The sequence below is a fragment of the Boleophthalmus pectinirostris genome, unplaced genomic scaffold, assembly GCF_026225935.1.
Source record: "Boleophthalmus pectinirostris isolate CB_2022bp ecotype Guang Dong unplaced genomic scaffold, ASM2622593v1 HiC_scaffold_12, whole genome shotgun sequence".
Lineage (NCBI taxonomy): Eukaryota > Metazoa > Chordata > Actinopteri > Gobiiformes > Gobiidae > Boleophthalmus > Boleophthalmus pectinirostris.
The window spans coordinates 40,263,885-40,286,384 of NW_026571018.1; the positions used below are offsets into that span (position 1 = coordinate 40,263,885).

The 22,500-nt window shown below is 48.7% G+C and overlaps 2 protein-coding genes across 2 annotated transcripts in view; one reads left to right on the forward strand and one right to left on the reverse strand.

Moving 5' to 3' along the window:
• Positions 1 to 7,585, reverse strand: part of foxred1 (FAD-dependent oxidoreductase domain containing 1) — a 22,990-nt gene extending 15,405 nt beyond the window's left edge. Inside the window, exon 1 of the mRNA XM_055148292.1 lies at positions 7,478 to 7,585. Coding sequence (XP_055004267.1) covers positions 7,478 to 7,585 — 108 coding nt within the window. The remainder of the gene's footprint in view (positions 1 to 7,477) is intronic.
• LOC110172203 (F-BAR and double SH3 domains protein 2-like) overlaps positions 7,518 to 22,500 on the forward strand; it is a 49,649-nt gene continuing 34,666 nt past the window's right edge. Inside the window, exons 1-3 of the mRNA XM_055148293.1 lie at positions 7,518 to 7,748; positions 15,223 to 15,320; positions 15,957 to 16,002. Of these exons, the coding sequence (XP_055004268.1) occupies positions 7,728 to 7,748; positions 15,223 to 15,320; positions 15,957 to 16,002 (165 nt within the window). The 5' untranslated portion in view covers positions 7,518 to 7,727. The remainder of the gene's footprint in view (positions 7,749 to 15,222; positions 15,321 to 15,956; positions 16,003 to 22,500) is intronic.

Sequence of the window (22,500 nt, forward strand, 5' to 3'; positions counted from 1 at the left end):
AAACACTTTGTGTTCAAATAAATATTTTATCTTGAAATTTTATCTCTTCAGTTTTTGCTGTTGTTTCCTCGACTCGTGTTTTGTTTCATTCACACGTTTAACACAAACCTGCACATTTAACACCAGTTCTTCTTCTTCTCTGTTCCACCTGGTGATGTCATCATGTGGTGATACAGGAAGTGCTCCACTGTGTTTTTAAACTCCACACACCTTCACTAGAATCATCTAGAACATTTCAGTCCTGGAGTCGCTGATCTCGACTGAACACAAGATCACGAGCTGGAACCGGTTTAGTCCTGGTTTTAGTCAAAATAAAATCAAATAAAAAATATTCTTAAAATCTCCGTTAATCTGCCTTTTAATCTAAAGTGACTGAAGAGACGAGTGACTCTGATCATAATAATCTGAATAATCAGAATAACACAATCTGGAAAACAAGCAAAAGAAATAAAGAAGTGACTGAAGTGTGTTTTTAAATCGTCGTGTTTTTAAATCGTCGCGTGTTTAAATCGTCGTGTGTTTAAATCGTCGTGTGTTTAAATCGTCGCGTGTTTAAATCGTCGCGTGTTTAAATCGTCGCGTGTTTAAATCGTCGCGTGTTTAAATCGCGTGTTTAAATCGCGTGTTTAATCGTCGCGTGTTTAAATCGCGTGTTTAAATCGTGTTTAAATCCTCGCGTGTTTAAATCCTCGCGTGTTTAAATCGTCGCGTGTTTAAATCGTCGCGTGTTTAAATCGTCGCGTGTTTAAATCGTCGCGTGTTTAAATCGTCGTGTGTTTAAATCCTCGTGTGTTTAAATCGTCGTGTGTTTAAATCGTCGTGTGTTTAAATCCTCGTGTGTTTAAATCGTGTGTTTAAATTGTCGTGTGTTTAAATCGTCGTGTGTTTAAATCGTCGCGTGTTTAAATCGTCGCGTGTTTAAATCGTCGCGTGTTTAAATCGTCGTGTTTTTAAATCGTCGCATGTTTAAATCGTCGTGTGTTTAAATCGTCGTGTTTTAAATCGTCGCATGTTTAAATCGTCGTGTGTTTAAATCGTCGTGTGTTTAAATCGTCGTGTGTTTAAATCGTCGTGTGTTTAAATCGTCGTGTGTTTAATTCGTGTTTTTAAATCGTCGCGTGTTTAAATCGTCCTGTGTTTAAATCGTCGTGTGTTTAAATCGTCGTGTGTTTTTAAATCGTCGCGTGTTTAAATCGTCCTGTGTTTAAATCGTCGTGTGTTTAAAGCTCTGGTGAGTGTGACGCAGACAGACACTGTTATGTAAAAGTCTAAATGTTTAACTGTGTTAATGTTAAACTCTAACACACTTTGTTTTCTCCTCACACACAAATCTGTTCAAATATAAACAGAATCACACGGTTAAAGGGTCAAATATTACACCAGTCCAAAGGTCCAGACGCTCAGCTCCACCTTGTGACAACATCAAAACCTTCACTTCATCTTCACTCTGGAGCTCGAGAAACGTTTGAACACTTGAAGAATCTTGACTCGGCTTAAAACAATTCAACACTTTAAACCCTTTAAACACTTTCTCCAGCTAAACTCTGACAAGACTGAAGTCCTAGTGTTTGATCCACAGAAACAAAGGGACAGTGTCAACATCACCTCCAGTCTCTCGCTCTAAAACCTTCAAATCAGGCAAGAAATCTGAACTTTAACAGCCACATCAAATCAATAACATCTGCAGCCTTTTACCATCTAAAAAACATAGCAAAAATCAAAGGTTTATTGTCTAAATCAGACTTGGAGAAACTTATCCATGTGTTTGTCTCCAGTAGGTTAGATACTGTAATGTTCTGCTCACTGGTCTCTCCAAACGAGCTGTGAGACGCTGCAGAACATCCAGAACATCCAGAACATCCAGAACATCCAGAACATCCAGAACATCCACAACATCCAGAACATCCAGAACATCCACAACATCCACAACATCCACAACATCCACAACATCCAGAACATCCAGAACATCCACAACATCCACAACATCACAACATCATACAAACATCCAGAAATCCAACACAAACATCCAGAACATCCACAACATCCACAACATCCAGAACATCCACAACATCCACAACATCCAGAACATCCACAACATCCAGAACATCCACAACATCCACAACATCCACAACATCCACAACATCCACAACATCCAGAACATCCACAACATCCACAACATCCAGAACATCCACAACATCCACAACATCCACAACATCCACAACATCCAGAACATCCACAACATCCACAACATCCAGAACATCCAGAACATCCAGAACCAACAACATCCAGAACATCCAGAACATCCAGAACATCCAGAACATCCACAACATCATCCAGAACATCACAACATCCAGAACATCACAGAACATCCAGAACATCCACAACATCCACAACATCCAGAACATCCACAACATCCACAACATCCACAACATCCAGAACATCCACAACATCCACAACATCCAGAACATCCACAACATCCACAACATCCAGAACATCCACAACATCCACAACATCCAGAACATCCAGAACATCCAGAACATCCACAACATCCAGAACATCCAGAACATCCACAACATCCACAACATCCACAACATCCACAACATCCAGAACATCCACAACATCCACAACATCCAGAACATCCAGAACATCCACAACATCCACAACATCCAGAACATCCACAACATCCAGAACATCCAGAACATCCCATACAACATCCACAACATCCACAACATCCACAACATCCAGAACATCCAGAACATCCACAACATCCACAACATCCACAACATCCACAACATCCACAACATCCACAACATCCACAACATCCACAACATCCAGAACATCCACAACATCCAGAACATCCATGTCAAATGTTGAGTATCTTTGTTAAGGGAGGCGCTGTGGGCCGAAAAAGCCACTCACATTTTTATTTTAATTAATTTTTTTTTTTTTTTGAGGTCCAAGATCGAATATTTCCTCCAAGCAGATCTTTACAAAATAACTGTTGAACCTGAATATTTGAGAGAATGAACATTTCTGAGTTTTCATGTGGACGGTGGAGAGTCTCAGTCCAGGTTTGATCTTTTTGGCTCCTTCTTTGGCTCCTCGGTTCCTCATGTGACACAGTTAGATTTGATCAAATTTTTTTTACCAGAGAAACTTTGTCAGATTCTGATGAGTTTAAAGTCATAAAAACATCGACTATTAACTTCCTTCATTTCAAACAGAATTTTTGAAAATGAGTCTCGTGGGTCATTTTTGGAGGAGTTTAGGGACTTTTCCTCCTGACAGAGAAGCTCAAACATGTTTATAAATTAAAGCTTCAGAAAAAGTGAACATGGCCCCAGAAATTCAATGGGCCAAAACTCAGAAATGACTCAAGGGACTGAGCGAAAATTTGAGATTCATTTGGTGATTTTAGAAATAAAAAAAATAAATTTCAGCCAAATCTGAGACGGATCATAGGGGAGATTCCAAAAGTCTCTGATCAGGCCAAGATTTAAAAACTTCTATCAGGTTCTTCATCTTGTTTTCAGATTTATTATCGACTCACTTGTTCTGAATTGGTTGCAGAATCTTAAAAATTGTCACATTTATTTCTTCCATGACTCAACTCGTCAGAAAATCTTAAATTTAGGCCACAAATGTTTAAAAGAAGCGACAATTTATTTCCCAGAGTTTTTCCTGAAACACTTCACTGTTTTTAGATTCAGTGACACAGATTTGTTTGATACTTTGATTTTAGTTTTATTTCCAGCTCATGAACTCTGAGCTCAGACGCTTCAATCTCGTCTAGAGCTCGATTATTCTCAGATAAAATGATCTTCTACTTCGACACATCATTTTTCTAATTTTAAATCATTTTCTGACAGATTTAAGTGTTTACATTTTACATTCTGGACAAACTTTTTTGCTGTTTGGTTTTAGAGTCAAAAATGTGACTGTGAGCGGGCTCGCCTCTCCACAGATCTGACCTGGAAGTGCGTCTGGTTTGGTCTCGGTGGAGATAGAAAAGCGTTTGACGGACCCTCCACCAGAGAAGTTCCACAGTGCGGCTTTAAGTGCCTGTAATGAGAAAAAGATCAAACATGTGACGGTCCAGACAGCGCGTCCTCGTCCGTCCGCCGCGTCCTCGTTTCTGGAACAGTCTGTGGGTCTCGTGGAACAAAAGGTTGAGTTTTCATTCTGAGCCCAGACTTGGTGTTTTTGGCCCCGTCTTTGGCCCTCGGGTCCACGTGGACACGAGGGCGGCTGGTTTCATGAGGACGAACCCGACTTCATTTCATTTACAGTTTGTTTCCATCAAAGTTACGTTTCAGAATAAAGTGTAGACGTCTGATTTTCTGTAAATATTACAAAGGATAAAGGAGGACGGAGAGTCTGGGTTTTTCAGCGCTGCTCTGGATCCACGAGGATGTGACAAAAACTGAAACGTCACGATATCGTATCGTCAAAAGTCTCACAATAAAACGACGGTTTGTCGCGATATTTTCAACCACAAGTCTCTTTGTTTAAACGCAACGTAACTTTTTGTTTTGTTTTTCAGAAAATTATGAAAATGGTTGAAAAAAAATCCCAACAACTCGCACTTATGTCACAGATAATACTCCCTACAACTGTACTACAACTCACTCTTATGTCACAGATAATACTCCCTACAACTGTGCTACAACTCACTCTTATGTCACAGATAATACTCCCTACAACTGTACAACTCACTCTTATGTCACAGATAATACTCCCTACAACTGTACAACTCACTCTTATGTCACAGATAATACTCCCTACAAATGTACAACCTGCAGTGACACTTGGAGAGGGGTGATTGGGAGGAACGGCCTCCCTGATCTGAACCCGAGTGGTGTTTTGTTATTGGACTTCTGTGCTAGTCACAGTTTGTCCATAACAAACACCATGTTCGAGCACAAGGTCCATAAGTGCACGTGGCACCAGGACACCCTAGGCCGGAGGTCGATGATCGACTTTGTAGTCGTGTCATCTGATCTCCGGCCGCGTGTCTTGGACACTCGGGTGAAGAGGGGCTGAGCTGTCAACTGATCACCACCTGGTTGTGAGTTGGGTTCGCTGGCGGAGGAGGAAGCCGGAAAGACCTGGCAGGCCCAAGCGTGTAGTGAGGGTCTGTTGGGAACGTCTGGCGGAGCCTCTGTCAGAGGGACCTTCAACTCGCACCTCCGGGAGGACTTCTCCCGGATTCCGGGGGAGGCTGGAGATATGGAGTCCGAGTGGGCTTCATTCTCGGCCTCTATTGTCAATGCAGCTGCTTGGAGCTGTGGGGCGTAAGGTCTGTGGTGCCTGTCACGGCGGCAACCCCAGAACCCGGTGGTGGACACCAGAAGTAAGGGATGCTGTCAAGCTGAAGAAGGAGTCCTATCGGGCCTTGCTGGCTCGGGGGACTCCTGAGGCAGCTGACGGGTACCGGCGGGCCAAGCGTGCTGCAGCCCGTGTGGTCGCGGAGGCAAAAACTCGGAGCTGGGAGGAGTTCGGGGAGGCCATGGAGAAGGACTATCGGACGGCCTCAAAGAGATTCTGTCAAACCGTCCGGCGCCTCAGGAGGGGGAAGAAGTTCTTCACCAACACTGTTTACAGTGCGGGGGGAGAGCTGCTGACCTCGACTGGGGACGTTGTCCGGTGGTGGAAGGGAAACTTTGAGGATCTCCTCAATCCCACCGTCACGTCTTCCGAGGAGGAGGCCGAGGCTGGGGACCCAGAGGTGGACTCATCCATCACCCTGGCTGAAGTCACTGAGGTGGTTAAAGCTCCTTGGTGACAAGGCTCCGGGGTTGGATGAGATCCGTCCTGAGTACCTGAAGTCTCTGGATGTTGTGGGTCTTGGCTGACACGCCTCTTCAACATCGTGTGGCGGTCGGGGACAGTACCTCTGGACTGGCAAACCGGGGTGGTGGTCCCTCTGTATAAGAAGGGGGACCGGAGGGTGTGTTCCAACTATAGGGGGATCACACTTCTCAGCCTTCCCGGTAAGGTCTATGCCAGGGACTGGAGAGGAGAATCCGGCCGATAGTCGAACCTCGGATTCAGAAGGAGCAGTGTGGTTTTCGTCCTGGCCGTGGAACACTGGACCAGCTCTACACTCTCCATCGGTGCTCGAGGTTCATGGGAGTTTGCCCAACCAGTCCACATGTGTTTTGTGGATCTGGAGAAGGCATTCGACCGTGTCCCTCGTGGTGTCCTGTGGGGGGTGCTCTGGGAGTATGGGGTCCGGGGCCCTTTGCTAAGGGCTGTCCGGTCCCTGTATGACCGGAGCAGGAGCTGTGTTCATTGCCGGCAGTAAGTCAGACCTGTTCCCGGTGCATGTTGGACTCCGCCAGGGCTGCACCTGTCACCGGTTCTGTTCATTGTGTTTATGGACAGAATTTCTAGGCGCAGTCAGGGGCTGGAGGGGGTCCGGTTTGGGGACCACAGGATCTCATCTCTGCTGTTGATGCAGACGATGTTGTTCTGTTGGCTTCATTGAACCAGGACCTGCAGCACTGGGCGGTTTGACCCGAGTGTGAAGCGGCTGGGATGAAGATCAGCTCTTCTAAGTCTGAGGCCATGGTTCTCGACCGGAAAAAGGTGTCTTGCCCTCTCCGGGTGGGTGGAGAGTCTCTGCCTCAAGTGGAGGAGTTCAAGTATCTCGGGGTCTTGTTCACGAGTGAGGGAAGGACGGAACGTGAGATTGACAGGTGGATCGGTGCAGGATTGACAGGCGGTCAGGTGCAGCGTCGCAGTGATGCGGTCGCTGTATCGGTCGTTGTGGTGAAGAGGAGCTGAGCTGAAAGGCAAAGCTCTCGATTTACCGGTCAGTCTTCGTTCCTCCTCTCACCTCTGGTCATGAGCTCTGGGTAGTGACCGACAGGACGAGATCGCGGATACAAGCGCTCGAAATGAGTTTCCTCCGCAGGGTGGCTGGGCGTCTCCCTTAGAGACAGGGTGAGGAGCTCAGTCACACGGGAGGAGCTCGGAGTAGAGCCGCTGCTCCTCCACGTGGAGAGGAGCCAGTTGAGGCTCGGGCATCTGTTCCGGATGCCTCCTGGGCGTCTCCCTCAGGAGGTGTTCATGTCCCACCGGGAGGAGGCCCCGGGGAAGACCCAGGACACACTGGAGGGACTATGTCTCTGGTCTGGCCTGGGAACACCTCGGGGTCCCCCTGGAGGAGCTGGAGGACGTGTGTGTGGAGAGGGAAGACTGGGAGTCCCTCCTCAGACTGATGCCCCCGCGACCCGACCCCGGACAAGCAGAAGAAAATGGATGGATGGACAACTGTACAACAACTCACTCTTATGTGACAGATAATACTCCCTACAACTGTACAACTCACTCTTATGTCACAGATAATACTCCCTACAACTGTGCATTTGTCATATTAAAAACTAAAACAAAACAACTTTATTTTGTAGCGGAAGTGCGGCTGCGTGGACCGGATGTGGCCGTGTTCCCCGCGCCGTCTTGACGCACTCGCTCCGTGCTCGTCCCCGCTGCGTGCTCGTGCCCGCTCCCCGGGGCCGTGCGTCGGGACCGCGCTCGCCGCAGACCCCCGGACCCCGGACCCCGGACCCGGACGCGCCATGGCCCCGGAGCCGAGTTAAAGCTGCTGTCCCCGGGCCCGCACCGCCGCGCGCCGCCCCCGCACGCGCCCCGCACGCGTCCACGCACTTCGGGACACTTCCTTTAAACTCTTTTGTGTTTTGTTTTCATGTTCTGAACTGAAGATGCAGCCGCCGCCGAGAAAGGTACGTGTCCCTCCGCCGCCGTGTCCGTGCCCCGTGTCCGTGCCCCGTGTCCGTGTCCGTGTCCTCGGACTCGGACTCGGACTCGGACGCTTTTGTCTGTTCCCTCTGTTCCGAATAACGCCGCTTTAACACCTTTTCCCCCGCACCACTGCGCACTTTTCACCACTTTCACGCACTTTTTTCACTCGCACACGCGGAACTTTTGTCTTTCGTGAGTCTCGTGCGCAGTTCTGACGCTGAAACGTCCCGAGACAAACTGCGCGTTCAGCAACAGTTGGTTTAAAACAAAAACAAGAAGAAGAAGAAGAAGAAGAAGAAAGAGTTCGAGTTGGAAACGCTCATCGTGAGAACAGACTTTGTTTTGTTTCGAGTCCAGACGCGTCCCCGTGTCCCCGGGACCGTCCCAGTCCCGAGTCTGTGTCCCCGTGTCCCCGCGGATTTACACAAAAACACTGATATGTCCCAGTTTAGGCAAGAAATGTCCAAGATGTCCCTGTTTTGGACCAATCTGATCTAAACCAGGACTAAACCAGGACTAAACCAGGTCTAAACCAGGTCTAAACCAGGTCTAAACCAGGTCTAAACCAGGACTAAACCAGGTCTAAACCAGGACTTATCGGGAGTAGGAGGCAGATTTGTGGGGACTGTGGTGTCGGGGGGCAGGAGAAGGGTCCGTTTGTGAGTCTGGTCCCGGCAGAGTTTGGGGAATAACGGGAAAAGCGAAGCTGCGTCCGACTCTGCGCGAAAAAATGTTTATGTGGGATCGAGTTTCAGAAAGTCTGGTCCAGAGCACAAACTGTTACCACCGCGAGGACCGAGGACCGAGGACCGAGGACCGAGGACCGACCGAGGACCGAGGACCGAGGACCGAGGACCGAGGACCGAGGACCGAGGACGAACTGTCCGAGTCCGAGAGGAAGAAACAAAACAGTGAAAATCGTAAAAGATCATGTGACTTTGTGTCGTTCTCGTGTCAGAATCTGACGAGTTTCTGTCCTTGTGTTTTTTGTTTTATGATTTTTCAAAAACAAAACAAAAAACTATTTCTGCTTCAATTTAATGTTACTGTCAACAGATTAAACTGGTTTAGAACTGGTTTAGTCCTGGTTTAGTTTAGGTGGTTTAGACCTGGTTTAGACCTGGTTTAGACCTGGTTTAGAGTCCTTTGTTTAGACCTGGTTTAGTCCTGGTTTAGACCTGGTTTAGACCTGGTTTAGACCTGGTTTAGTCCTGGTTTAGACCTGGTTTAGACCTGGTTTAGTCCTGGTTTAGTCCTGGTTTAGACCTGGTTTAGACCTGGTTTAGACCTGGTTTAGACCTGGTTTCCTGGTTTAGTCCTGGTTTAGACCTGGTTTAGACCTGGTTTAGACCTGGTTTAGTCCTGGTTTAGTCCTGGTTTAGACCTGGTTTAGTCCTGGTTTAGACCTGGTTTAGACCTGGTTTAGTCCTGGTTTAGTCCTGGTTTAGACCTCCTGGTTTAGTCCTGGTTTTAGTCCTGGTTTAGGTTTAGACCTGGTTTAGTCCGTTTAGTGGTTTAGTCCTGGTTTAGACCTGGTTTAGTCCTGGTTTAGTCCTGGTTTAGTCCTGGTTTAGACCTGGTTTAGTCCTGGTTTAGACCTGGTTTACCTGGTTTCCTGGTTTAGTCCTGGTTTAGACCTGGTTTAGTCCTTGGTTTAGACCTGGTTTAGACCTGGTTTAGACCTGGTTTAGTCCTGGTTTTACCTGGTTTCCTGGTTTAGACCTGGTTTAGTCCTGGTTTAGACCTGGTTTAGACCTGGTTTAGTCCTGGTTTAGACCTGGTTTAGTTTAGACCTGGTTTAGTCCTGGTTTAGTCCTGGTTTAGACCTGGTTTCCTGGCTTAAACTTAGTCATATTAACTAAATCATTTTCTAAATAGTTTCGTTCCAGCTTCAGTTTGTTGTTGTTTGTTTGTTTTTTGGTTGAAGGAAACTCGTTTGTGCGACACATTTGACATTTTCTGTTTTGAGGATTTAAATGTTTGTGAGTTTTTCAGTTTTAGATCTTGACGTGAAGTTCCCAGGCGTCGTCCGTTTTGTGTAACAGTGGAACTTTTGTGACTTTGTGTTTGTGTGTGTGTGTGTGTGTGTGTGTGTGTGTGTGTGTGTGTGTGTGTGTGTGTGTGTGTGTGTGTGTGTGTGTGTGTGTGTGTGTGTGTGTGTGTGTGTGTGTGTGTGTGTGTGTGTGTGTGTGTGTGTGTGTGGGGGTGTGTGTGTGTGTGTGTGTGTGTGTGTGTGTGTGTGTGTGTGTGTGTGTGTGTGTGTGTGTGTGTGTGTGTGTGTGTTTGTGTGTGTGTGTGTGTGTGTGTGTGTGTGTGTGTGTGTGTGTGTGTGTGTGTGTGTGTGTGTGTGTGTGTGTGTGTGTGTGTGTGTGTGTGTGTGTGTGTGTGTGTGTGTGTTTGTGTGTTTGATGACGACACGTTGGGAAAGTTCCTGAAACGACAAAAGTCCAAACTGTCGCAACGAACAAAAAAACAGAAATGACACGACAACAACAACAACAACCGTACACACGCAGACCGTACACACGCAGACCGTACACACGCAGACCGTTGGAGGTGTTGGTGTTTGTGTCGTTGGCGTTGGTGTTGGTGTTGGGGCGTTGGTGTTGGCGTTGGAGGGTTGGCGTTGGAGGTGTTGGCGTTGGGAGGTGTTGGCGTTGGTGTTGGCGTTGGAGGTGTTGGCGTTGGAGGTGTTGGCGTTGGGTGTTGGTGTTTGTGTCGTTGGCGTTGGTGATGGTGTTGGAGGCGTTGGTGTTGGCGTTGGCGTTGGTGTTGGAGGCGTTGGTGTTGGAGGTGTTGGTGTTGGCGTTGGAGGTGTTGGCGTTGGAGGCGTTGGTGTTGGCGTTGGAGGCGTTGGTGTTGGTGTTGGCGTTGGTGTTGGCGTTGGCGTTGGAGGTGTTGGCGTTGGAGTTGTTTGGTGTTGGTGTTGGAGGTGTTTGGTGTTGGAGGTGTTGGCGTTGGAGGTGTTGGTGTTGGTGTTGGAGGTGTTGGTGTGTTGGAGGTGTTGGCGTTGGAGGTGTTGGCGTTGGTGTTGGTGTTGGTGTTGGTGTTGGAGGTGTTGGCGTTGGGGGTGTTGGCGTTGGAGGTGTTGGCGTTGGAGGTGTTGGCGTGGAGGTGTTGGTGTTGGTGTTGGAGGTGTTGGTGTTGGTGTTGGAGGTGTTGGCGTTGGAGGTGTGGCGTTGAGGTGTTGGTGTTTGGTGTTTGGAGGTGTTGGTGTTGGGTGTTGGTGTTGGAGGTGTTGGTGTTGGAGGTGTTGGTGTTGGAGGTGTTGGTTGGCGTTGGGTGTTGGCGTTGGAGGTGTTGGTGGTGTTGGAGGTGTTGGTGTTGGTGTTGGTTGTTGGAGGTGTTGGCGTTGGAGGTGTTGGCGTTGGTGTTGGCGTTGGTGTTGGCGTTGGAGGTGTTGGTGTTGGAGGTGTTGGTGTTGGTGTTGGAGGTGTTGGCGTTGGAGGCGTTGGTGTTGGCGTTGGAGGCGTTGGAGGCGTTGGTGGTGTTGGCGTTGGAGGCGTTGGTGTTGGTGTTGGCGTTGGTGTTGGTGTTGGAGGCGTTGGCGTTGGTGTTGGCGTTGGAGGCGTTTGGTGTTGGTGTTGGAGGGGGCGTTGGGTGTTGGGCGTTGGTGTTGGCGTTGGAGGCGTTGGCGTTGGCGTTGGAGGCGTTGGCGTTGGTTGGCGTTGGTGTTGGTGTTGGAGGTTTGGCGTTGGTTGTTGGTGTTGGAGGTGTTGGCGTTGGGTTGGAGGTGTTGGTGGTTGGCGTTGGAGGTGTTGGCGTTGGAGGTGTTTGGTGTTGGTGTTGGCGTTGTTGGAGGCGTTGGTGTTGGCGTTGTTGGCGTTGGTGTTGGCGTTGGTTGGCGTTGGCGTTGGCGTTGGGTTGGCGTTGGCGTTGGAGGCGTTGGTGTTGGTGTTGGTGTTGGCGTTGGAGGTGTTGGTGTTGGTGTTGGAGGTGTTGGTGTTGGTGTTGGAGGCGTTGGTGTTTGGGTGTTGGAGGTGTTGGTGTTGGAGGTGTTGGTGTTGGTGTTGGGGTGTTGGCGTTGGATGGCGTTGGTGTTGGCGTTGGAGGCGTTGGTGTTGGTGTTGGAGGTGTTGGTGTTGGGTTGGCGTTGGTGTTGGCGTTGGAGGCGTTGGGTGTTGTGGAGGTGTTGGTGTTGGTGTTGTGTTGGTGTTGGCGTTGGAGGCGTTGGTGTTGGTGTTGGGTTGGAGGCTTGGTGTTGGAGGTGTTGGTGTTTGTTGGTGTTGGCGTTGGCGTTGGAGGCGTTGGTGTTGGCGTTGGAGGCCGTTGGTGTTGGCGTTGGAGGCGTTGGTGTTGGTGTTTGCGTTGGTGTTGGAGGCGTTGGCGTTGGAGGCGTTGGCGTTGGAGGCGTTGGTGTTGGTGTTGGCGTTGGAGGTGTTGGTGTTGGCATTGGAGGTGTTGGCGTTGGAGGCGTTGGTGTTGGTGTTGGCGTTGGTGTTGGAGGCGTTGGCGTTGGAGGTGTTGGTGTTGGAGGGTTGGTGTTGGTTGTTGGTGGTGTTGGTGTTGGTTGGTGTTGGAGGTGTTGGCGTTGGAGGCGTTGGTGTTGGAGGCGTTGGTGTTGGTGTTGGAGGTGTTGGTGTTGGTGTTGGAGGTGTTGGTGTTGGAGGCGTTGGTGTTGGTGTTGGAGGTGTTGGTGGTTGGTGTTGGAGGCGTTTGGTGTTGGTGTTGGAGGTGTTGGTGTTGGAGGTGTTGGTGTTGGTGTTGGAGGCGTTGGTGTTGTTGGTGTTGGAGGTGTTGTTGGTGTTGGAGGTGTTGGGTGTTGGTGTTGGCAGGTGTTGGTGTTGGAGGTGTTGGTGTTGGAGGTGTTGGTGTTTGCGTTGGTGTTGGAGTTGGTGTTGGCGTTGGAGGCGTTGTGTTGGTGTTGGAGGCGTTGGGTGTTGGTGTTGGAGGTGTTGGTGTTGGTGTTGGAGGCGTTGGTGTTGGTGTTGGAGGTGTTGGTGTGTTGGTGTTGGAGGTGGTTGGTGTTTGTTGGTGTTGGAGGTGTTGGTGTTGGAAGGTGTTGGTGTTGGTGTTGGAGGTGTTGGCGTTGGAGGCGTTGGTGATGGTGTTGGAGGCGTTGTGTTGGTGTTGGGTGTTGGTGTTGGGTGTTGGTGTTGGTGTTGGAGGTGTTGGTGTTGGAGGTGTTGGTGTTGGCGTTGGAGGTGTTGGTGTTGGTGTTGGAGGTGTTGGCGTTGGAGGCGTTGGTGTTGGTGTTGGAGGCGTGGTGTTGGTGTTGGAGGTGTTGGTGTTGGTGTTGGAGGCGTTGGTGTTGGCGTTGGAGGCGTTGGTGTTGGAGGCGTTGGTGTTGGTGTTGGAGGCGTTGGTGTTGGTGTTGGCGTTGGTGTTGGCGTTGGCGTTGGAGGTGTTGGTGTTGGTGTTGGAGGTGTTGGTGTTGGCGTTGGCGGCGGCAGATGAAGAGCGACGGCCGGTCTTACATAAGCGTTTATTACTCGTGTTACTTAAGCGTTTATTACTCGTTTATTACACTTTTACGGTTGGAGTGAGTCTGGACTTTGCCCTCGGCTCCGTTTATGTCTCTGATAAACTCCACAAACACTCTCATAAATGTAAACGCAGACGGATAAACGCGCTCCGAACAGGAAGTGAACACGGGCACGACGCGCTCCGAACAGGAAGTGAACACGGGCACGAGTCCAGCTCCATCCACTGTGGCTCCAGTTTGTGGCTCTGTCCCTGCGGCTGCCAAACTCTTTAAACCAGGGGTGTCCAAACTTTTTTCATCAAGGGCCACATATCTAAACACAGATGAAGCAGAGGCCGATCGAGGGCCGTAGACTGATGCTCACTACAGGGAATAATTGAAATATGTGCATGTTTAACATGTTAGAATGAACCATCAGACTTTATTCATGCTAAGATCCTTAAAACCAAACACTAAATATTAAATATTGGCTTTATCAAGGTAGATTTTCAAAAAACTTGCAGTAAAAAATAATTTTTCAATTGATGCAAGGTCGTTTGGGCCAGTTCACCTGGAAGTCTGAGGGCCAAGAAAAACTTGTCTGAGGGCCGCATTTGGCCCCCGGGCCATAGTTTGGACATGCCTGCTTTAAACGTTCACATGAACCACGACACATGATCCTGGGGTTTGGTTTGTTTTGATTTTAATTTATTTTATTTTATTTGTTTTAATTTAATTTTATTTATTTTTGTTTTAATTGATTTGTTTTAACTTTATTTATTTTTATTTTATTTTATTTGTTTTTATTTTATTTATTTGTTTTTATTTTATTAGTTTTTATTTAATTGTATTTGTTTTTATTTTATTTATTTGTATTTTATTTGTTTTGTTTTAACTTTATTTATTTTTATTTTATTTGTTTTTATTTAATTTAATTTGTTTTTATTTAATGTATTTTTTTTTGTACAGTAGTAGGGAGTATTATCTGTTACATACAGATGAGTTGTACAGTTGTAGGGAGTATTATCTGTGAGTTGATGGAGCATGAAGTGTGTCCATATTCACTAGGAGTGTGCAAAAATATCTAAATATGGCTGTATTCCTCTGTGTACCAGACCTGGTTCAGTCCTGCTTTAGTCCTGTGACATTTCATGTAAAGAGGCAGAAGAACAATAAATGTTTCTTGAATAAACCCAGTTTAAAATCCACCAGAGCCAAACCGAAGTTTTTTTTTAATAATTCAAGATTTACAGTGAATTTTTACATCACTAAGTAGCGATTATATCGGCAGCTCCAACTCACATTATATCGGTATCATATCGGCCACAACAAAATCCATATCGGTCGAGCTCTACTCTGCACAAGTTTAGTGGTTTAATAAAGATATGATATTTGTTTTTTACTGAATCGTATTAAATTGATTTGAAATCTATCGTATCGAGAAACGTGCTGTATTTTCCGAACCACAAGTTGCTCTGAAAATCTTAGAATTTTCGGAAAAGTCGAAATCCACAATCGTATCGAGGCTTTTGTATCGAGGTGTGGATCTGCAACTCCCCAACGATCCCTGCACCTGTCCTGTCTGTGTGCGCACCTGTCCTGTCTGTGTGCGCACCTGTCCTGTCTGTGTGCGCACCTGTCCTGTCTGTGTGCGCACCTGTCCTGTCTGTGTGCGCACCTGTCCTGTCTGTGTGCGCACCTGTCCTGTCTGTGTGTGCACCTGTCCTGTCTGTGTGCGCACCTGTCCTGTCTGTGTGTGCACCTGTCCTGTCTGTGTGCACCTGTCTGTCTGTGTGCACCTGTCTGTCTGTGTGCACCTGTCTAACGTGTGTGCACCTGTCTGTGTGCACCTGTCTGTGTGCACCTGTCTAACGTGTGTGCACCTGTCTGTGTGCACCTGTCTGTGTGCACCTGTCTGTGTGCACCTGTCTGTGTGCACCTGTCTCACGTGTGTGCACCTGTCTGTGTGCACCTGTCTGTCTGTGTGCACCTGTCTGTGTGCACCTGTCTAACGTGTGTGCACCTGTCTGTGTGCACCTGTCTGTGTGCAGGTGCGGGTGACTCAGGAGTTGAAGCACGTTCACGTGGAGCAGATGAACCGTCTGCAGATCAAACACCAGAGCGACTGTGACCTCCTGGACGACCTGAGGTGAGACTCTGGTCACGACTCGGACTCGGACTCGGACTCTGGAACAGTTGTAGGGAGTATTATCTGTGACGTGAGGCTGAGTTGTTGTACAGTTTATGGGGTGTGTGTGACAGGGACCGTGTGCAGGAGCTTTGAGATGTTTTGGACCAAACTGTGGCTGAACAAACGGTTCTGGTGACGTGTGAACTGTTCAGAACAGTTCACACAGTGTGACGTGTGAACAGTTCACACAGTGTGACGTGTGAACTGTCACTTTAAAGAGTCACACAACACCAGACACACTGTCTCCTCCTGATTCTGAAACAGAAAATGATTTATGATCAACTACAACACGACGTTTGGATCATCAGGTTGGACTAACAGTTTAGACCAGGTTTAGACCAGGTTTAGACCAGGTTTAGACCAGGTTTAGACCAGGTTTAGACCAGGTTTATTACATGAGGAGCTCAGACTCTGGCGTCTGGAGACTGTCAATCATCACCCCACAGCCTCAGAGGCGGAGAAAAGCTTCAGGAGGGAGTTTAGTTTAGTGTCCAGAGTCCAAAACCCGAGTACAAGAACATCTCACACACGACTTTTCTTTTCTGGAGCCTCTCGATTTGACTCATTTGATTGATTTTCTTTCCTTGTGTTCAGGACGTTCAGTCAGAAGCGAGCGGCGCTCGAGCGCGACTACGCCCAGGTGAGTCTCACGTCTGTGACGCTCACATTCACCAGGTCAGGGGGAGCCTCAGTTTGGTCTGAGATGTTCTTCTGAAGCCGCCACACATCCTCACATGGACCTGACTGCACATGGACCTGACTGCACATGACACATGACCTGACTCCAGATCTTCAGGGAGCTTCATTTCAGATTCATTATCGTCTCTCGTCTCTTGTGTGTTTGTGGTCGGACTTTCACACAGGTTTGAGGAATGTTCAGTGTGTGTGTGGACAGAGTGTGTGTGTGTCCATGTGTGTATAGACAGAGTGTGTGTGCATGTGTGTGTGTGTGGAGCTTTTCAGAATAAAAGCCCAAATCCAAAACTCTTCAAAAATAAAATGGGAGCAGATCTGCAAAATGGAGTCTTGAAAATAAGATTAAAGTTTATTCCAACATGAATCTCTCCAAACACGACGCGAGAGGAACCGCGAGAGGAACCGCGAGAGGAACCGCGAGAGGAACCGCGAGAGGAACCGCGAGAGGAACCCGCGAGAGGAACCCGCGAGAGGAACCGCGAGAGGAACCGCGAGAGGAACCGCGAGAGGAACCGCGAGAGGAACCGCGAGAGGAAGCGGCTGCAGAAGAACATGGAGAAACGTGTGAGGAGAAGAGTTTGAGAGGAGCTCGGGTTCGTTTACGGCTGAGTCTGGATGAACGGTTCGAGGTCCGGTGTGAAACGTCCTCTCGCTCCGTCTCTTCCACCTGTGAGTCTGGTCACGTTCTGCTCACACACACCAGCATCCGGCTCCTCCTCCTCCTCTTCATCTCCTCCTCCTCCTCCTGAGCTCATCCCTCCTGCTCTGTCGTCCACAGAAAGACGTCCTCACAGACTCAGAACAGAGGCCCACTGTGTCTCTGTGTGTGTGTGTGTGTGTGTGTGTGTGTGTGTGTGACTCTGTGTGTGTGTGTGTGTGTGTGACTGTGTGTGTGTGTGTGTGTGTGTGTGTGTGTGACTCTGTGTGTGTGTGTGTGTGTGTGTGTGTGTGACTCTGTGTGTGTGTGTGTGTGTGTGACTGTGTGTGTGTGTGTGACTCTGTGTGTGTGTGTGTGTGTGTGTGACTCTGTGTGTGTGTGTGACTCTGTGTGTGTGTGTGTGACTGTGTGTGTGTGACTCTGTGTGTGTGTGTGTGTGTGTGTGTGTGACTCTGTGTGTGTGTGTGTGTGTGTGTGTGTGTGTGTGTGACTCTGTGTGTGTGTGTGTGTGTGACTCTGTGTGTGTGTGTGTGTGTGTGACTCTGTGTGTGTGTGTGTGTGTGTGTCTGTGTGTGTGTGTGTGTGACTCTGTGTGTGTGTGACTCTGTGTGTGTGTGTGTGTGTGTGACTCTGTGTGTGTGACTCTGTGTGTGTGTGTGACTGTGTGTGTGTGTGTGTGTGTGTGTGTGTGTGTGTGTGACTCTGTGTGTGTGTGTGTGTGACTCTGTGTGTGTGTGTGTGTGTGACTCTGTGTGTGTGTGTGTGTGTGTGTGTGTGTGACTCTGTGTGTGTGTGTGTGTGTGTGACTCTGTGTGTGTGTGTGTGTGTGTGTGTGACTCTGTGTGTGTGTGTGTGTGTGTGTGTGTGACTCTGTGTGTGTGTGTGTGTGTGTGTGTGTGACTGTGTGTGTGTGTGTGTGTGTGTGACTCTGTGTGTGTGTGTGTGTGTGTGTGTGTGTGTGTGTGTGTGTGTGTGTGTGTGTGTGTGTGTGTGTGTGTGTGTGTGTGTGTGTGTGTGTGTGTGTGTGTGTGTGTGTGTGTGTGTGTGTGACTCTGTGTGTGTGTGTGTGTGTGACTCTGTGTGTGTGTGTGTGTGTGTGTGTGACTCTGTGTGTGTGTGTGTGTGTGTGTGTGACTCTGTGTGTGTGTGTGTGTGTGTGTGACTCTGTGTGTGTGTGTGTTTGTGTGTGTGTGACTCTGTCCTTTAATCCAGTTCACAGACTCATGAATGTCGTCGTACAAGACGCATGGATCTGGTCCTTCAGGTTGTGACCAGAGCTCGAGTCATGACCAGAGCTCGAGACATGTCCAGAGCTCGAGTCATGTCCAGAGCTCGAGTCATGACCAGAGCTCGAGTCATGACCAGAGCTCGAGTCATGTCCAGAGCTCGAGTCATGACCAGAGCTCGAGTCATGACCAGAGCTCGAGTCATGTCCAGAGCTCGAGTCATGACCAGAGCTCGAGTCATGACCAGAGGTGAGGGGAGGGACATCAGCTCCTCTTCACCACAACCGCATCACTGCCGCCCACTGCACCTGTCCACCTGTCAATCTGCCCACGCCGCACCTGTCCACCTGTCAATCTGTCCACTGCCACACTGTCACCTGTCAATCTGCCCACACTGCACCTGTCCACCTGCCTGCCACTGCACCTGTCCCTGTCACCTGTCTGCCCACGCCTGCACCTGTCCACCTGTCAGTCTGCCCACGCCGCACCTGTCCACCTGTCAGTCTGCCCACACTGCACCTGTCCACCTGTCAGTCTGCCCACGCCGCACCTGTCCACCTGTCAATCTGCCCACACTGCACCTGTCCACCTGTCAGTCTGCCCACGCTGCACCTGTCCACCTGTCAATCTGCCCACGCCGCACCTGTCCACCTGTCAGTCTCACTCGAGAACAAAACCGCGACACTTGAACTCGTCCACTTGAGGCAGAGACTCTCCACTCGCCCGGAGACGACAAAACGACTTTTTCCGGTCCAGAACCTCGACCTCGGACTTGGAGGAGCCGATCTTCATCCAGACGCTTCACACTCGGGTCAAACGGCCCCAGAGCTGCAGGTCCTGGTCTGATGAAGCAGAGATGATCCTGTGGTCCTCAGACCCTCCGACCCCAGAACCTCTGTCCATAAAAACAGTGAGGACGTCTGTTCTGACGTCTCCTGGACGTGTCCCTCAGGAGGTGTTCATGTCCCAGCAGGAGGAGGAGGAGACCCAGGACACACTGGAGGGACCATGTCTCTGGACTGGACTGGGAACACCTCAGGTCCCACTGGAGGAGCTGGAGGAAGTGTCTGGGGTGAACATGGAGGATGTGACGTCGCCGCGCTGCTGCAGCTCCACATAAACACTCTGTTCTAGTGTGAAGTGAGTCTAGTGTGTGCACGTGTGACTGGACCTGCACTGTGTGAATGATCCACATTTACATTAATGACAGACGCACACACAGAGGTGTTTTACTTTGTTTACAGACGAGGTGTAAAAACGTCTTTGTTCTGAGCTCCAGACTTTAAATGTGACGTAAAAACACAGAAGAACAATAAAATATCACCAATAAAACTGTTTAAAATCCACTGGAGCCAAACTGAACGTTTACGTCACTAAATATATCGTCTGTTTTATCTGTAACATGTGGGATCACAGAACGTGGGCGTGTGTCGGGGCCTCGTGTGTCGGGGCCTCGTGTGTCGGGGCCTCGTGTGTCGGGGCCTTGTGTGAAGTGTGTGTTCTGGGTTTATGTCCATGTTTAGATTTAGTGGTGAGGCCGAGCGCTCACAGGAAGTGGCTTTTTCTTCTTAAAATAAGTTCAGCTTCAGCAAACAACAGTCGACTCAATCTGACACGAGGGGAACATTCACTTTTACACTTTTACACTTTTTACACTTTTTACACTTTTTACACTTTTTACACTTTTTACACTTTTACATTTTAAAACTTTTACACTTTAAAATGTTTACATTTTTAAACTTTAGAACTTTTACACTCTTGCACTTTTACTGTTTCATCTCCAAAACTCCAGACACTCTGTTCCACCTCGTGATGTCATGCAGTGGTCGTTTTCGTTGAGTAGAGATAGTAGAAGTATTTATGAACAACTCAAAATGTGTTGGACGTAACTGTGCACAGATAAATATAAAAACACACCGGAGCACTTCCTGTATCAGCACACGATGACATCACAAGGTGGAACAGAGTGTTTTCTGTGTGAGAGCAGAATTCTGCTGCGTCGGCGTTTCACCTGTTTCAACGGAGCTGAGACGAAACGGGAAGAGTGTGTCAGCGATCTGCTCTGAGGGTCACACGGGGGTCAGGGGTCAGGGGTCACACAGGGGTCACACAGGGGTCACACAGGGGTCACACACTCTAGGTGTGTCAAATTATCACGTTAATTGTGATGAATTAATTTCAGTCATATTTAGCTCGTTATGTTTTTTAATCGTGTTAATCTCATTTTTCATCTCTAACTTTACTGTTTCTGTGGGAGTTGATTTATTATAAAATCTGTTTTTATGTTGAGACAAACACGTCGCTTCTGCAAACAACTCAGTTTCATTCTTGTTCTCGCTCACAGAGAGAACATCAGTGAACATAAACAGACACAGAGAAAACACAGACACAGAGAGAACACCCCTCTCACCACCACAGAACACCCCTCTCACAGAGAGAACACACAGAGAGAACACCCCTCTGACACAGAGAGAACACCCCTCTGAACACCCCTCTCACAGAGAGAACACCCCTCTGACACAGAGAGAACACCCCTCTGACACCCCTCTGTCACAGAGAGAACACCCCTCTGAACACACACACCCCTCTGAGAGAACACCCCTCTGACACAGAGAGAACACCCCTCTGACACAGAGAGACCCCTCTGACACAGAGAGAACACCCCTCTGACACACACAGAGAGAACACCCCTCTGTCACAGAGAGAAACACCCCTCTCACAGAGAGAACACCCCTCTGACACAGAGAGAACACCCCTCTGACACAGAGAGACCTCTGTGACACAGAGAGAACACCCCTCTGACACAGAGAGAACACCCCTCTGACACAGAGAGAGAACACCCCTCTGACACAGAGAGAACACCCCTCTGACACAGAGAGAACACCCCTCTGACACACCCCTCTGTCACACACCCTCTGACACAGAGAGAACACCCCTCTCACAGAGAGAAACCCTCTCACACAGAGAGAACACCCCTCTCACACAGAGAGAACACACACAGAGAGAACACCCCTCTGACACAGAGAGAACACCCCTCTCACAGAGGAACACCCCTCTGACACAGAGAGAACACCCCTCTGAACACACAGAGAGAACACCCCTCTGTCACAGAGAGAACACCCCTCACACAGAGAGAACACCCCTCTGACACAGAGAGAACACAGAGAGAACACCCCTCACACAGAGAGAACACCCCTCTGACACAGAGAGAACACCCCTCTGAACACACAGAGAGAACACCCCTCTGACACACAGAACAGAGAGAACACCCCTCTGAACACCCCCTCTGACACAGAGAGAACACCCCTCTGACACAGAGAGAACACCCCTCTGACACAGAGAGAACACCCTCTCACAGAGAGACACACAGAGAGAACACCCCTCTGACACAGAGAGAACACCCCTCTGACACAGAGAGACACAGAGAGACACACAGAGAGAACACCCCTCTGTCACAGAGAGAACACCCCTCTGACACAGAGAGAACACCCCTCTGTCACAGAGAGAACATCTGACACAGAGAGAACACCCCTCTGAACACACAGAGAGAACACCCCTCTGTCACAGAGAGAACACCCCTCTGACACAGAGAGAACACTCATATTCACTGTGAGTCCACACAAACTGAACCACATTCACAAGAGCGTTTTTTTTCTTTTCTCTTCTTACTTTATGTAAATGAGTCATGTGGTTTTAAGTTTTGTTTCTGTGAGATTTGTACAAATCTGCATTAAACACATGATCATGTCAAACAGCTGATGTGGATCTAGATCAGAGGTGTTCACACTTTTTCATCATGTGAGCTTCTTACAAAATGACCAAGTCAAAATGATCGACCTGATACAAAGTCAAACAAACTGCACTGAAAACTCTGTGGCCCTTTTCTGGACCCTCCCCCACAGTTTGAGAACCTCTTCTTTAAGAGAACTTCCTCTGACACTTTACACAAAACTGTGAAAAAAGTGAAGGAAGATTTTTTAAACCTGTTTTTTAAAGTTCCAAACTGGAGTTTCATTCTTTTTGTGGTTTTGCAGTGATATTTACCAGCCTCTGCACGTTACCAAACCAAACGCACATCGTGACAAACACAGATGCATTTGTCACTTTTGTTAGACAAACTTCAGCCAAATGTGGCAGTAGGTCTGTTCTGTAGATCCGCTCTATGCTGTAGACCTGCTTTGTGCCAACACTGGAACACAAATTAGGCTGTTTTTGCTCCACGTTTTGGTCTTGCTCTTCTAATCAGCCGCACTGTGGAGGGCTTGTGTTGGCTGTACGCAGGGAAGGAGCGAGAGCGTGAAAAAGGCGAGGGGCGTGCTGACGTGAGGCAGGTGGACAGGTAGGATGTTTAGGAAGTTGAACCTGCCCTGTGATGCACGCTGGTACACGAGGGCACACGCTGTCGCAGACGAGCCGTGCGTAGGGAGCGTGTGTGTTTGTGATGCGCCGTAGAGTCTCCGCGGGTTTCAAATGAGCGCACAGGCTGCACTGAGACGCCCCACACGCTCCTGCACCCGCTACAAGTTTATTTACCACACAGCAGCGGCCGCAATGAAAT